At 47.1% G+C, this 15,437-nt stretch overlaps 1 protein-coding gene across 1 annotated transcript in view; it reads right to left on the reverse strand.

Moving 5' to 3' along the window:
• Nucleotides 1-8,843: 8,843 nt before the first annotated feature.
• Nucleotides 8,844-15,437, reverse strand: part of LOC132583339 (uncharacterized) — a 102,162-nt gene continuing 95,568 nt past the window's right edge. Inside the window, exons 19-21 of the mRNA XM_060255002.1 lie at nucleotides 15,113-15,180; nucleotides 12,327-12,423; nucleotides 8,844-9,035 (exon numbers count right to left, since the gene is read on the reverse strand). Of these exons, the coding sequence (XP_060110985.1) occupies nucleotides 8,844-9,035; nucleotides 12,327-12,423; nucleotides 15,113-15,180 (357 nt within the window). The remainder of the gene's footprint in view (nucleotides 9,036-12,326; nucleotides 12,424-15,112; nucleotides 15,181-15,437) is intronic.

Here is a 15,437-nt window from a genome sequence, read left to right on the forward strand (position 1 = left end):
ACGGCTGGGAAGCACAGAGAGAGACACCGCCGCTGCTTCCCAGGCGCCGCAAGGCCATCGGCCGGGAGGGGGAGTAGAAATGGCCAAGCAAGATAGATAACAGGCGTGTGAATCAAACACCTCAGAAAGCAGAAGGCAACTTTATTATGAGAATGATTTAAAGCCCCCTGGCTTTGATGTACCCCCATAAATGCTAGTGCTTGTTCCATGTATGTTATCACTCTCAATAACCTGATGCAAGAGTAACATTGTGTATTCAATAAATGAAACTTATTTTCAAAAAAGAGAAGAGTCATCTCATTGTTGAAGCACTGATGAACCCTGCGCTGACACTACCTTTCTTTCCCACCTAATTCTGTAAGTGCTTGTTGATGTTCTGAACTGGTGCTTGGAATCCATAATAGGCTGGGTGAGGGTGAACAAGCTGAAAGTTAATCCTGACAAGACAGAGGTTCTCTGGGTTAATGGAAAAGTGGACAAGGGCCTTTGGATCTGCCATATAGGAGGTTAAAAACTCCCCTTTAAAAGCAAGATTCACTGCTTGGGAATGTGACTCGACACAGCAATCACCTTTGAAAACCAGGTGGCAGTGGTGGTTCAGAGTGCTTTTTCCCAACTTCTGCTCGTGCATTAACTGCATCCATTCCTGGTTCTATCAGATCTTAGCCACAGTGATGCATGCTTTATGTATTCCATTTTATGTATTTTCCCTGTTTCATAAGCCATTGAGCACTGTAGAAAGAAAGGTGACTAATAAATGTTTTAGCTAAATGAATAGTCTCCCAGCAATAGTGACCAGGTGAAACAGCAGCCCTAGTATGTAGGTGACACAGAAATCCTAGAGTGGCTGCAGAAGGTGGATGCTCATAGACTTCCGCTTCTCCTATGAAAGAAGGATTCCCACTGGGCTACATCCCCTCCCCAAACTTTCCCCTACCCCCAGGCACTGCTTCTATGTCTCTCAATCTGGAATTGGCAACCTGACATGTAAGATGGTAACAATAAGAACTGTGTATATAAAAATTGAAGTTAGAATTCTTCACCCAGGAAATCTGAATTCTACTGCTAGTAAATCCTGCCCCCTCAGATTTAGCTTCGGAGACCTCATGATCTTACCTCACATGTGATGAGTATAGAATTGTACATTTATTTTTCTTCTTCTGCACATTTGCAGCTTATGGGAAGTTCTGGGACCCCAGAAGAAGTGGCATTGGCTGCCCTGTACCTCGCCACAGATGCTACTTTCTGCACTGGTTTAAACCTCATGATCACTGGTGGAGCTGAAGTGGGCTTTGGAAAGAAGAACCAGGTGAAACCTGAGCAAAGTGTGAGTGGGAACTCACAGAGTTCCTCCCATAAACAATAGGACTGAAAAGGGGAGAGGAAACAAAAGCTAAGAATGCAGGTGTCATTGATTCAAAGCCATCTCTTCAAGAAGAGGTCCACAAAGATGTTGCAGCAAAAGAAAACAAAATAATAGATATTAGTGTTGGACGACAACTCAGCAATGAAAGTCACTGGATGCCTTTGGGTACACTGCTCATGGATATACAGAATAAGCTGTGAGCAGAAAGAGGAGAGCCACATGTGTCACCTTAGGCTTTGTTTGAGGAAGGGCAGAATTAAAAACGTCCCTTTAAGATACACCAAGGGTGGCCAATGGTAGCTCTCCAAATGTTTTTTGCATACAACTCCCATCAGCCCCAGTCATTGGCCATGCTGGCTGGGGCTGATGGGAGTTGTAGGCAAAAAACATCTGGAGAGCTACTGTTGGCCACCCCTGAGATACACCATTATAGATAGGCCACACTAAGAAAGAAGACTCATATTTTTTTTATTCTTGCAAGAAGGTTTAGTAGTTTTCAAACTGATCTCTTGCTGGTTTCTTTAATATCAGTTTGATCCACAACAGATGTCAGGGGGCTGTCATCCCTTTTCATGCCATGGAAAGCTTCAGCTGCTCATTTCCACACATGAAGCTTCTATTAAAGGGAGAGGACATTCTTCCCCAGGCCTGTTGGCCACCCTGCTTCCAGGGTTTCCAGTCCTTTAATGTTTAATTTATTGTGTAAACAGTAGCAAATATCCAATTTTTAAAAACAAGCAGTCTGAAAATCAGATTTCAAAGGACATCAACAGGAGCTTGAAAGGAGGACATGGTGGAATTTCATTAAACTTTTCCAGTTTAGTTTCTGTTGACTAACAACTGAGTGTTTTCTGGTCCCAAATTCCATCATCCAATAAAGAAATAGTTTGAAGAAAAAAAAGATGTCATAAATGTGTTGTTGCTGTTTCACTTTAATACATTAAAACAAATTTGTATAAGGGATGTACCCTTCCTAGTTGAGCTGGATTTGGGGTCCTCTCCTGGGTATGATTGCCAGTCCTCGGTTGGGACCGGTAAATTAAGCTGTGAAAAATAACTTCAAAAGCACAATATTAATCATTTACATAAATTTCTATAATGAATCCAGTCAAATACTACAAAATACAATGTTCAATATATAAGCCCATGATCACTATAAACATCTAGTAGTCATTTACATTATTCAAAATGCGCAGAAATTCTGCTTTTACGTTACAGAGGGTGTTTTCGCACTCACGTTCAGCCGGCACGACCCCCCTCTTCATCGCGCAGGATCTGCGCGGATTTCGCACTAAATGCCGCGGAGCAGCCTTTTGCGCCGGAAACTCCCGGCGCAAAAGCCGCTCAAACGTAAACCGCCAAAAAGCAGTTTCCATTTGCGCGGCTTTTGCGACGGGAGTTTCCGGCGCAAAAGGCTGCTCCGCGGCATTTAGTGCGAAATCCGCGCAGATCCTGCGCGGTGAAGAGGGGGGTCGTGCCGGCTGAACGTGAGTGCGAAAACGCCCAAAGAGAAGCCTCATGCCTAATTAAAGGCTCCAAGGATAGTGCTTGCGCCATTCCAATTAAAGTGCTTGTGCCATTGCAAATCCTTATAAAGTAAGGTTCCAAAATCCTTTGTGGTCTTGCTTTGTTAATTTCATAATCCAATAAGAGTATGGACATTACTCCAATTAATAATCCAATAAGAGTATGACCAGAAGCAAAGAAAGGCAGGAGTGCATATTACAGAAGGTATTCCAGACAGGGAGAACTTGCTTTCATTGTGTAATTTATTCCAGTTTGTTGCAGAACACACCTCTTCCGGACTGCAGGCATGAGACTTAGGTTCCCAACTCTCTTGAGGGGTTCCCAACTCCCTCTCAGAGTCGCCCGCTGCCACTGCCTGATTGTTGTTGGGATTATCCACTGGGAAGATCAGGACTCCCAGCTTCCCTTCAAAGAACATAGGCCTTGCCTCTATGTCCCCTGCTGGCCAGCAACTGGTCACCATGGGGATAGTTTAACGGTCACCTCGATTGGACTACTATAATGCCCTCTACATGGGGCTGCCCTTGTCACGAACCCAGAAACTACAGTTAGTGCAGAACACAGTAGCCAGGCTGTTATTGGGGCTGCCCAGGTGGGAGCACATACAGCCGGCACTGCAAAAACTGCACTGGCTGCCAATAGTATACCAGATTCGCTACAAGGTGCTGGCCATTACCTTTAAAGCCCTTTATGGCCAAGGACCTGCCAACCTGAGGAACTGTCTGTCTCCACATGTTCCCCAGAGGGTACTAAGATCAGGAACTCAACATCTTTTAGTGATCTCCGGGCCAAGGGAGGCAAGACTGATGACTACCAGGGATCGCACCTTCTCAGTAGCAGCCCCCCACTGGTGGAACCAGCTGCCGGAAGAGGTTAGGGCCTTGCAGGACCTCGCTCAGTTCTGCAAGGTCTGTAAGACCATACTCTTCCGGCTAGCTTTCAGCTGACCTTTGAGACCTCCAACAGCAGGAGGAACCCAGGAAATACTGACGCAATCATAACTGAATAACACCAAAATGTTATTAGCACCAGCTGTTTTATTAATTAATTGATTTTATTATGAGGTACCAATGTGTTTGGTTTTTATTGTTATTATGACTAATGTTGTAAGCCGCCATGAACCTGCCTCAGTGGGGAGGGTGGGGTACAAATTTAATAAACTAAACTAAACTATAGTTTACTGCCTTGTGCACCCCTGAAGGAATACTTGCTTGCCAACTATCTTCCTTTCTCCCTGGTGCCCCTCTTGGAATAGATGGTGGAGGTCTATGTGAAGAAGATATTGGATTTATATCCCACCCTCCATTCTGAATCTCAGAGTCTCAGAGCAGCTTACAATCTCCTTTATCTTCTTTCCCCACACCAGACACCCTGTGAGGTGGGTGGGGCTGAGAGAGCTCTTACAGCAGCTGCTCTTTCAAGGACAACTCCTACAGATGCTATGGCTGACCCAAGGCCATTCCAGCAGCTGCAAGTGGAGGAATGGGGAATCAAACCCGGTTCTCCCAGATAAGAATCTGCACACTTAACCACTACACCAAACAGAGAACCACTACCGGACTCAAAAATTATGAAGTATTTATTAAAAAGAAAACACTTAGAAGCAGAAGGAGGTATCCCAAATCAGGCCATCTTAAAAAGAACTGTCCTGAAGCCTCCATACTTTCCCCCACAAGCTGTCTCCATCCCGTCCATGGGGTGACATGGGTGCGATCAGACGGCTGTCATGCACCATTCCTGTTGCTCGGTTTGGGTTTTTTCCCCCATACATTCTTCACACCGCCAAAGTGCCTCACTTGCGCCCTCTGCTGCCAGACACTAAGGTGGCGACTGGCGTGCGGCTCAGAAATTTGCTACCAATTCAGAAGTGGTAGGTTTTTGAGCCACACTGTGAAGGGCAGAGGGTGGGGTACAGATTTTTGTGTGTGGAAGGATTTTTTGGGTCTATTTCAGAGGCATCTCTAAGTCGGCCCAAAGTGCCAATCTGTAATCACCCATTGTCTCCTTTTTTACTGCACACTAAATTAAACATTTATTTAAAAGTCAATATTGATTTGAAAGGTTCCTCAGGAGAGAAGTTTATCATGATAAATTGTTCCCTGTATCTGAAAATAAACTCCATTTCATGTCGCACTAGAATTTTTAAATTGCTCCCGACAAATGAAAAATGTAGAACAATGAAGGGCTGTTTTATTGGTGAATATTCTCTAGGAAACTCCTTGAAAAAGACCTGGTGAGCAGCTTTAAGTGATTTTGTAACACCTGTGGGCTTTCCATCAGGATATCACATTATGCAATGATCACTACTTGAAATGTTTTGGATGACAAACACAGACACATGGGTATCAAATTGCCTGTTTCACAATAAGATGTGGCTGGGAAGAAGCTTATGGTATCAAGCTGGTTTTTGCCAGCCTGCATTCTCCACTGATTCTATCACATGGCTGTTTCTACATGTTTGCTGCTCCATAAACACACCTTTAACTTCATTTCGTTATTCTCTCTTTCCCACAATAAATAGATTATTAAGACCTTTACCATGATATACTTTATTTCTTGAGATGTGTTGCATGTAAATTCACTGTCCTCCTGTCTCCTCCTTTTTGACCCAGGTTTATTAGCAATAGAATAATTAACAGGCATTCTCACATTCTGACATGTTACTGTTTTATGGTTTCCCATACTAATTCAACCCAGATCAAAGGTTTTCTGAATTTGTTAATTTTACTATTCTGCTATTGGTTTTTAACGTTGTACCACTTGGCATTCCAAACCCCACCAGCTATATGTGGCTCTGCTTACTGTACCTCATTCCTCGTCTGAAGAAGTGTGCATTCACACGAAGGCTTATGTTCTGAATAAAACTAAGTTGGTCTTAAAGGTGCAATTGACTCCTATTTGGTTCTTTCCCTTCTGACACTCTCCCATTTAAAAAGTTCAGTTTTCCTGAACAAAGCTACCTGCCTTCCTTCAGTTACCCTATGGAAATATCATACAATCGTCTCTCTTTCTTCACTTCCGTTCCATTCTTGTCTTCAAACATTTCCCTCCTTCCTTTAGTTTTGTTTCCACACATATTTACCCCTTTAATGCCCCCTTTAATGGAGAGCCAGTTTGGCGTAGTGGTTAAGCGTGCGGACTCTTATCTGGGAGAACCGGGTTTGATTCCCCACTCCTCCACTTGCACCTCCTAGCATGGCCTTGGGTCAGCCATAGCTCTGGCAGAGGTTGTCCTTGAAAGGGCAGCTGCTGTGAGAGCCCTCTCCAGCCCCACCCACCTCACAGGGTGTCTGTTGTGGGGGAGGAAGGTAAAGGAGATTGTGAGCCTCTCTGAGACTCTTCGGAGTGGAGGGCGGGATATAAATCCAATATCTTCTTCTTCATCTTCTTCCTGTCTTAAGTTGAAGGGGACTTGACCAGTTTCCCCCTGGCCACTGCTCATGCTCTCTGTTCTCAACAGGTTGGGGCAGTTTATCTAAACACCAATTTGCATAGAGATTTCTCCCACCTCTTTTATGGTTTATTTTTACCACATTCCCTTCCCTTTTTAAATCTTTTGTACTGGTACTGGCATTTTTCTGTTTAACAACATACGTTCAAATGATCTTCTTAGCCTGTTGTGGAAACATCAGTGAATGATACATCAATATACGTTCATTTAATCTTTTCCCTTTAATTTCACATTTTTAAAAAAATTAAATGATGAGGTGTTCATTCACTTCAGTGCAAGATAGTGGTTAGAACACAGAGTAAGATTCACCATGGTGAGAAAAAGGCAGAGGAGCAAGGGTTATCGAAGGTATATCCAGTTTCCAAGATGGGAAGCTTTAAATTTAATTAAAGATTCAACAAACTGGAATAAATAACTCAGAGAAAACTGGTAGTCTTGGTCTGGAATACCGTCTGGAATATGCATCCCCCCCCCTTTTTTTTCCTTACTTCACTGGAAGGATTCACTGATGTTGTTCAGAGCTGGTTCCAGTTTTTGAGGGCCCTGGGCAGACAGTTCCCCTCCCTTCCTCTGCCCATCACCAACACTCACGTGCCAACACCCTCCTGCATGTCTCCCACCTGCTGTTTCTCCTTGCCCTATCTGCTCACAATCCATCCCACTATCCCTGCTCGCAGCTGCCTCCAGACCTTTCCCCAGTGCCCAAGGAAAGACAGGCAGCTGGGACAATGGGTGCTAGGAAGGGAGTGAGCTGGCAGTGCCAGCTGGCAGTAATGGCACTACCATAAGCCCCAGGGACTGCTCCACCTGAGGGTATGCTGATGCTGGCACAAGTGTCATTCTACTCTTTTGTCATTTTTTCATTCACGTTTTCCTGCAAGTAGTAATTGGGTTTACTTGCATCTTGGTGTGTTTCCTTTATGTAATTGTATCTGCTTTCTGAATAGACTTTCCATACATTGTTCTACATAAAGGGCAGTTGCTTCCCCCCCTTTTGTGCTGCTGCGCTTTCTTAATAACTTATTTTGATGGTGGCATCTGAAAAAGATGGATGACTTTTTCAGCCTTGATTCAACAGTTGAACTGCTGGGAGTTACCTCAGGATGAAGAGATCTATTCCACCACTACCACTCTGATCAGAAGCCCTGCTTTTGCTGATCCTTCATCAGGGAGCAAGCACAGTTTGCCCATAAACAAAGGAAAAGGAAGTTGAGGGGGAGAAGCAAATGAATCCAGGCAGAGCTTGCAGGTGCAGGGAAAATAAGCTGTAAGGCAAGGCAGAGAGCACCAAACCCAGTTCAACTAGGAAGGGTAGGTTCTGATGCAAACTCATTTTCAGGTATTAAAGCCAAACAGCAACATGTTTATGATATCTAATTTCTTTGAAGTGCATCTTTATTGGATGATGGGATTTCAGATTGGAAAAGGCACAGTTGTTACTCAAAAGGAAGTAAACAAAAAACATCAACAGGAAATGTTTAATGAAGTTCCACCATGTCAAGGTCCTGCTATCCTGAGGTACATTCATATGACCAGCTCAAGCCTAAATAGAGAAGAGACACTCCAGGACTTTGCTCTTACATTACACTATCAGAGTCTGGGCCAGGGGAGGCTGAATCCAAGATAAAGCTAGCCATCTTTCATTCTGGGACAAGTACAGGGCTTATTTCCTGGGGGAACGTGGTGCAATGGTGTTCTGGAATGTCTTTGTGGGGGGGGAAATTCTCAAAAATTGTTTAAAAGTTATGAAAGGCACCCCTGTGTTCCTGCTCCGTTTCCCTCTTGAGAGTTCTGGCATCTCTTTTGCTGGAAAAAAAGCCCTGGAAAAAAATTTCTACTTGCCCCTCAGAACATGACAGGACTGGGAAAGGGTGGCTAAAAGGCTTGGAGAAGAATGTTCTGTCCCTTTAAGAGAGGCTTCATGTGTGGAAATGGGAAGCTGAAGCTGTCCATGGAATGGAAGTGAATGACATCCCCTTTGGTATTTGATGTGGGTGAAACCCACACTAATGAATCCAGCAAGAGACCAGTTTGAAAAGTAACAACCTTTACCTACAAGAATAAAAAACATAAGTCTTCTTTACCAGTGTGGTCTCTATCTGAACCGCTGTATCTTAAAGGGACTTTTTGGATTCCGCCTTTCCCCCAAAAAGCCTAAGGTGACACACATCGCTCTCCTCTTTCTGCTCACAACATCCTGTTTGGCAGCTCAGGCTGTGTATCCATGACTGGCCCAGGGGCATCCGGTGAGTTTTATTACAGAGTTGTCCTAGTCCAACACTAAATGTCTCCTGCTTTGTTTCCTTTTACTACAACACCTTTGTGGACTTCTTCTTAGAAGGATGACTTTGAATCAATAACACTGGTGTTCTTACTTTTAGGCTGATTCCGTACTCACCTTGGTCCGGGATAGGCTTCCATTTTCGCGTGGAAACGGAAGCCTGCGCCGGACCAAGGTGAGTGTGGAATCAGCCTTAATCTCCTCTCAGCTTTTCTGACCTATTGTTTGCTGGAGAAACCCTGTGGCTTCCCACTCTCAGTTGGGTCAGGTTTCATCTGGTTCTTCTCCCCAAATCCCACTTCAGCTCCACCAGTGATCATGAGGTTTAAACCAGTGCAGAAAGTAGCATCTGTGGCAAGGAACAGGGCAGCCAATGCAACCTCCTCTGGGGCCCCCAAACGTCCCATAAGCTGTAAATGTATAAAAGAAGAGAGATATATGTAGAATTCTATGCACTCCTCACATGAAGTAAGATCATGAGGTCTCAGAAGCTAAATCTGAGTAGAACAGGATTTACCAGCAGTAGAAATTCTAACTTTCAATTTTTGGATATGCAGCCCTTAGGGTGGCCATAATATCTGCAGGCCAGCCAGGGACACCTTGAGGGGGGAAGGAATGTGTGTGTGCGCGCGCAGAGCGCGTGCACCGCCGGAAACAGGAAGTGGCGTCACTTCCGGTGATGTCATCCCACCGCCGGAAACAGGAAGTGACATCACTTCCTGAGACATCATTTCCCCCGCGCCACCTGCCGGAAGCAGGAAGTGACACCACTTCCTGTGACATCATTTTCCCCCCGCGGCACCAGCCGGAAGCAGGAAGTGACATCACTTCCTGTGACATCACTTCCCCCAAATGACATCATTTCCCCCAAATGCCACTGCCGGAAACAGGAAGTGACTTCACAGCACTTCCTGTGACGTCCCCCAAAATCCCCCAAATATCACCGCCGGAAACACCAAGATTATTTATAGAGAGGGAAAGGGGGAAATAAAGTTAAATAAAACTCTTTTTTTACTTTTTTCAAAGTGAGAAGACTAGAGAGAACGGGTTCCACGCTGATAAGCCAGTCAGATTCCAATGAGATTCCAGTGAGACTGTGCTGCATAATGCAGCCTATTTATTTTGTCCTGTTTGCTCTGTTGGCTCTATCTGCGCCACCTTCATCACTTTCGAGGTGTGGATCCCTTAGTGGGGTGGTCTCCCGACTCCCTCCGCCGGCTGTTTCTGATAGCCCTGCGCCCCCTCTTTCATTTGATATGTGTCCCGTGCGGGTGCCACCCTCCCGCCGGGAGATGCCGCAAAATGAGCCCCCTTGAGGCTTATGGCGGCAGGGCTCGGGGGAAGCGAGCTAGACTGCTGTTATTTTGAGGGGTTATAGAGTGTTTCGAGCCCGTCCATGTGGCATCGGTCCCATCGTTGTGGGACCCAGGGGGCCGGCGCAGCGGCCTGCTGAAGCAGCCTGTCACTAATAACACAGGTCGAGATGCAGGACAGGAACCCGGAAGTGACCGACAGGCTGCTTCAGCGGGCCGCTGCGCCGGCCCCCTGGGTCTCACAATGATGGGACCAATGCCACAGGGACGGGCTTGAAACACTCTATAACCCCTCAAAAGAACAGCAGTCTAGCTCGCTTCCCCCGAGCCCTGCCGCCATAAGCCTCAAGGGGGTTCATTTTGTGGCATCTCCCGGCGGGAGGGTGGCACCCGCACAGGACACATATCAAATGAAAGAGGGGGCGCAGCGCTATCAGAAACAGCTGGCGGAGGGAGTCGGGAGCCCACCCCACTGGGGGATCCACACCCCAAAAGTGATGAAGGTGGCGCAGATAGAGCCAACAGAGCAAACAGGACAAAATAAATAGGCTGCATTATGCAGCACAGTTGAGAAAGTGCCTTATCTGATATACTGATGAAGTAAATACAGGATTTGAGAACAAAATTGCACCAGAAGACACAAACACAAAGCTCCCTTACACTGAATCAGTGCTTGGGTCCACCAAAGTCAGTATTGTCTACTCCAGGGGTGGCCAGAGTTGCTTAACAAAAGAGCAACACAGAATAAAGGTCAGATGTTTGAGAGCCGCAAGACATGAACATCAGATATTTGAGAGCCACGGACGGACGGAAGGAAGGAAGGAAGGAAGGAAGGAAGGAAGGAAGGAAGGAAGGAAGGAGGGAAGGAAGGAAGGAGGAAAAGAGGGAGGAAAGAAGGAAGGAGGGAGGGAGGAAGGAGGGAGGGAGGGAGGGAAGGAAGGGAAGAGGGAGGGAGGGAAGGAGGGAAGGAAGGAAGGAAGGAGGGAGGGAGGGAAGGAAGGGAGGAGGGAGGGAGAGAAGGAGGGAAGGAAGGAGGGAGGGAGGGAGGGAAGGAAGGGAGGAGGGAGGGAGGGAAGGAAGGAAGGAGGGAGGGAGGGAGGAAGGAAGAAAGGGAGGAAGGAAGGAAGGAGGGAGGGAGGGAAGGAAGGGAGGAGGGGGGAAGGAGGGAAGGAAGGAAGGAAGGAAGGAGGGAGGAAGGAAGAAAGGGAGGAAGGAAGGAAGGAGGGAGGGAGGGAAGGAAGGGAGGAGGGAGGGAGGGAGGAAGGAAGGAAGGAGGGAGGGAGGGAAGGAAGGGAGGAGGGAGGGAAGGAAGGAAGGAAGGAGGGAGGGAAGGAAGGAAGGAGGGAGGAAGGAAGAAAGGGAGGAAGGAAGGAGGGAGGGAGGGAGGGAAGGAAGGGAGGAGGGAGGGAAGGAGGGAGGAAGGAAGAAAGGAAGGAAGGAAAAAGGAAGGAAGGAGGGAGGGAGGGAGGAGGGAGGGAGGAGGGAGGGAGGGAAGGAAGGAAGGCCGGCCATCCCCTCCCGCCAGCCGCCCCCCCCGCTTTCGGCCCCCTCCCTCCCTCCCTGCCTGCCGGCTTACCTTCTCCCAGGGCGCGGCCTCCCCTCCGGGCGGGCGGGCTGGCCAGGTTGCGCAGCGGCAGCTGGTGCTGCTGGCGGTGCTGCTGGCGGGGCTGGCGGCGGGGCTGGCGGCGGCTGAGGAGGAGACGGCCGAGCCCACCGACCCGGGGCCTCCCGCCACACCGCCTCCGCAGGCGCCACCGCTGCCGCCGCCGCCTCCACCGCCTCCCTCCGCGGGCCTCCAGCGCCAGCCTCTCCGCCGCCTCCCCCTCCGCCACCGCCGCCGGGGCCCTACGCCAGCGAGAGGAGCCGGCGGGCCGCACGCGCGAGGAAGGCGGCGACTGAGGGAGGGAGCGTCCCTGCGCGTGCGCACGGCGATTGGCAGTGGTGTGGCGGGCCCTACGCCACCCACGCTCCTGGCCCCGCGCATGCGCAGAGCCCGCCACACCGCCGCCAATCACCGTGCGCACGTGCAGGGACGCTCCCTCCCTCACTCGCAGCCTTCCCCGCCCGCGCGCGTGGCCCACCGGCTCCTCTGGCTGGCTAAACTGGGATCTCTAATGGTCCTGGTATAGCCAGCCCGGGAGGCGGGAATTTGCGGCCAGAAACGGGACTTTCCCGGGTGATCGGGACGGTCTGGCCACCCTAGCCCAGCCCTTCTTATTGTTATCATCTTAGAAGTGAAAGAAGTGAGGCTGCCAATTCCGGCTTGGGAGGCATAGAAGCAAAGTTGTCCTTCTGGGAGAACTTAAGGCCCTGCCCCAAAGATGGCAACTTTAGGGAAAATGAGTCATCTGCAGCAGCTCCATTCCTGTTTCCCCCCAATACACTTGCCTGACTATTGATGGCTTTCTGTGTTGCTGCCTCTGGATTCGGTGATAGATTCATATCCTTTTCAAACAGAGGAGTCTGGATATAACTTGGTGAGATGCTAGGATTCAAAATGTTTGGGAATCAAAAAGGGCAGAGATACCAAAAAGCATCAAGAAATATGTCCCCTAATGAATGAGTTTTGAAGACGTGTCTTTCTTATGATCGCTAAAAAGATATCAATTTCCAGTTCCATTACAATCTTAGAGTTTAGCATGCTATGTGAACTGGCTGCTTTAGTGGGTGGTCACTACTGAAGTCTCTACTGTCCATAGGCTCCACCCCCAGAATCTCCAGATATTTCCCCACCCAGAGCTGGCCACCCTAGTGCTATCACATATGCTAATATACACTACTATAGTTAGAGATACTTCCTATGCATGGTGCTAAGGGAAACCAGATTATTCCAGTGAATGTGGAAACAATGGAATTCATTTCCTAAAATTTAATTCTAGAAGACATCATATTTTGGGCCTAGTCTATTTTTTGTGTTTCTGTGCTCATAGGTAACAACACTGGAAATACCTTCTCCAGAAAAATAACCCAGCCCACTTGTCTGGGTATTTGACTCTCTTAGAATGCCAGCTATCTATTACTATTATGTTCTCCAACTATTACCTTTTTATTTGTTTTAGCAAAAACTTTGCCGGTAAGCTCCTGTCCTTGGGGTACGGAGGACTTGTATAGGGGTGTGCATTTGGTTCGGCTGAACCAAATAGACTGCCAAATACCCCCTGATTCGGAAGTATACAGAGTTGTATACTTCCGAATCCAATTAGAAGGCATTACACAGGAGCCGTATACGGTTCCCCGTATACTTCCAAATCAATATTTGGAAGTATATGAAACTCAGTGTAAAAGGCGGGAAAGGAGCTTCTGCAGCCTCAGGAAAGCTGCTTGCCTCCTTTCCCGCCTTTGGAAGTCTTTTCCCACATCTCCCATAGCCTCCCTGGGATCGAGGAGGGGGAGAGGAGTCCAAGCAGTCTATCCAAAGCATGCATTTGCAAAATGCATTGCAAATGCATGTTTTGCAAGGCTGTTGTGTAACTGATGGCTGGGCTAATCCCCCAACCATCAGCAACATTGTTGTTCTTTTGTTTACTTGGGTATCCAAGTAAACACTGTTCTCTGGCCAATCACAGAGCAGTGGTATTTTTTGAAACTGCTCTGTGTAGGGCCAGAGAACCTTTTTAAGGAGTCTGCCTGGCTGGACTCCATTCCATTGCTGCTGTGTTGGTGTTGGTGTGAGAGAGCGATTGTGCTGCGCTGGCCCTTGGCCTCAGCTGCTGCTGCTCTCTCTCAGCCTTGCCTTACCTGCCTGGAGAAGACATCTAAGGTAAGACAATCTTGGGGTTCTTGTTTTTACTTATCAAGAAAAGTAAAAGGACTTTTTAAGACTCAGAGTCCCTTTACTTATCCATATTTGGGTGGGTGGGTAGCTTATTTGGGGTTAGGGGGTTCTGCTGGGGTTGGGGGTCTGGGGTGGGGCGGTTGCCAATTTGCCTATATCTAATTTTAGTGAGAGGACTTTTAAAAGTGCAGTGTCCTTTTACTTTTCTTGATTTGGGCGACTTGAATTTCTTGGGGTTAGGGTGAAGGTTTTTTGCGGGGGAGGTGTTGGTTAAGTTCCTGTATTGTTAAAAGTCAAGTTTTTTACTGTTTTAAAAGGATACTGTGTTTGATTTGTTGCTGCTGTGCTGCTGTTGTTCCTTTTCTCTTCTGGTTCTGGTTCTTGGGGGAAGGGGGCTGTTTGGCCTAATTTTTATTGTTAAATGCTCAGTTTTTTAATAGTTGAGTTTGTTGGCCTTTTCTCAGTTGAATTTGTTTGGATCTGTTGTTGTTAGTTTTGCATCCTGTCCTGTCGTCCTTTTCCTGGTTCTGGTGTTTTTTTGGGATTTTTTGGGTTTTTTTTGGGGGGGGGGGGGTTGACTGATTTGGCCTGAGGTTTTTTATTGTTAAAAAGTTCAGTTTTTTAACAGTTGAGTTTGTTGGCCTTTTCTCGGATTTGTTTGGATCTGTTGCTGTTGGTTTTGCATCCTGTCCTGTTGTCCCTTTTCCTGGTGCTGTTTTTTTTTTGGAGGGGGGTTAAAAGTTCTTTCTGTCACGTTTTGGTTTTTCTTAATTACCTCTGGTTGGTGTGAGGGGGGTTGGTGTGTGGGCTGGGTCACTTTCATGTTTTTATAGAGCTATTTTTGGAGTCTGAATCCTTGGGTTCCATGCAGTTTTGGGGGCTCTCCCTCAAATCCCCTGCCACCCAGTAGCCTCTGATTATGCCCTATATTGCCATTGAGTTCAATGGCTCATAGGGTATAATGCTAGGATAGGGGAACCCTCTTTGGGTTCCCCTGGAAAGGGAACCCCTGGCCCAATCTTTTTGGGACTAGGGGGTTCGTAGGGGAGAGTCTCCTGCATGTCCCCTGCAAATTTGGGGGCTCTCCCTCAAACTTCCTCCCCTTCAGGTGGCTTCCAATATACCCTATTTTGCCATTGATTTCAATGGCCCATAGGGTATAATTGGGCCGTATATTCGGAAATAGCCGTATGTCTCCAGTATATACAGCTATTTCGAATACTAGTATTTGAAAATATATGGTATTCCGAATATTTTGGCCCCGTATATTTCCAAATCTGATTAATTCTGATTTTTTTTTTTTTTTTTGCACACCCCTAGACTTTTATTTCTTTCCTGGAAGTGTTCTGAAAAGAACACTGTTCATTGAGGGTTCTGTATGGATAACAATCATTTTTACCTGTTGACTCGTACTCCATATTTACTCTCATCGATGGCCAGGGCTTTGGTCAGTGCAATCACAGCACCCTGCAAGAGAAATGCACAAGATGGGTTGCCATTGCCAACTGACCAGAAATGGCTTATCCTCCTCCTCTTACAGTCCGACGTGCATTAAGGATTTTTTTTTAATTATACACACATAAATAATGCCTCCAATCCACGTTACTACTCAACTTCTACTAAAGGATAAGCCATTTTTCTCAAGGCCTGTTGGAAACCTTCAGTGAAGACACAGTACATGGGAGACCAATGTTGAGTGCCTTACTGTAGTCTAGACTCAATCT

This window comes from Heteronotia binoei, chromosome 15 (genome assembly GCF_032191835.1).
Source record: "Heteronotia binoei isolate CCM8104 ecotype False Entrance Well chromosome 15, APGP_CSIRO_Hbin_v1, whole genome shotgun sequence".
In the NCBI taxonomy this organism is placed as follows: Eukaryota; Metazoa; Chordata; class Lepidosauria; order Squamata; family Gekkonidae; genus Heteronotia; species Heteronotia binoei.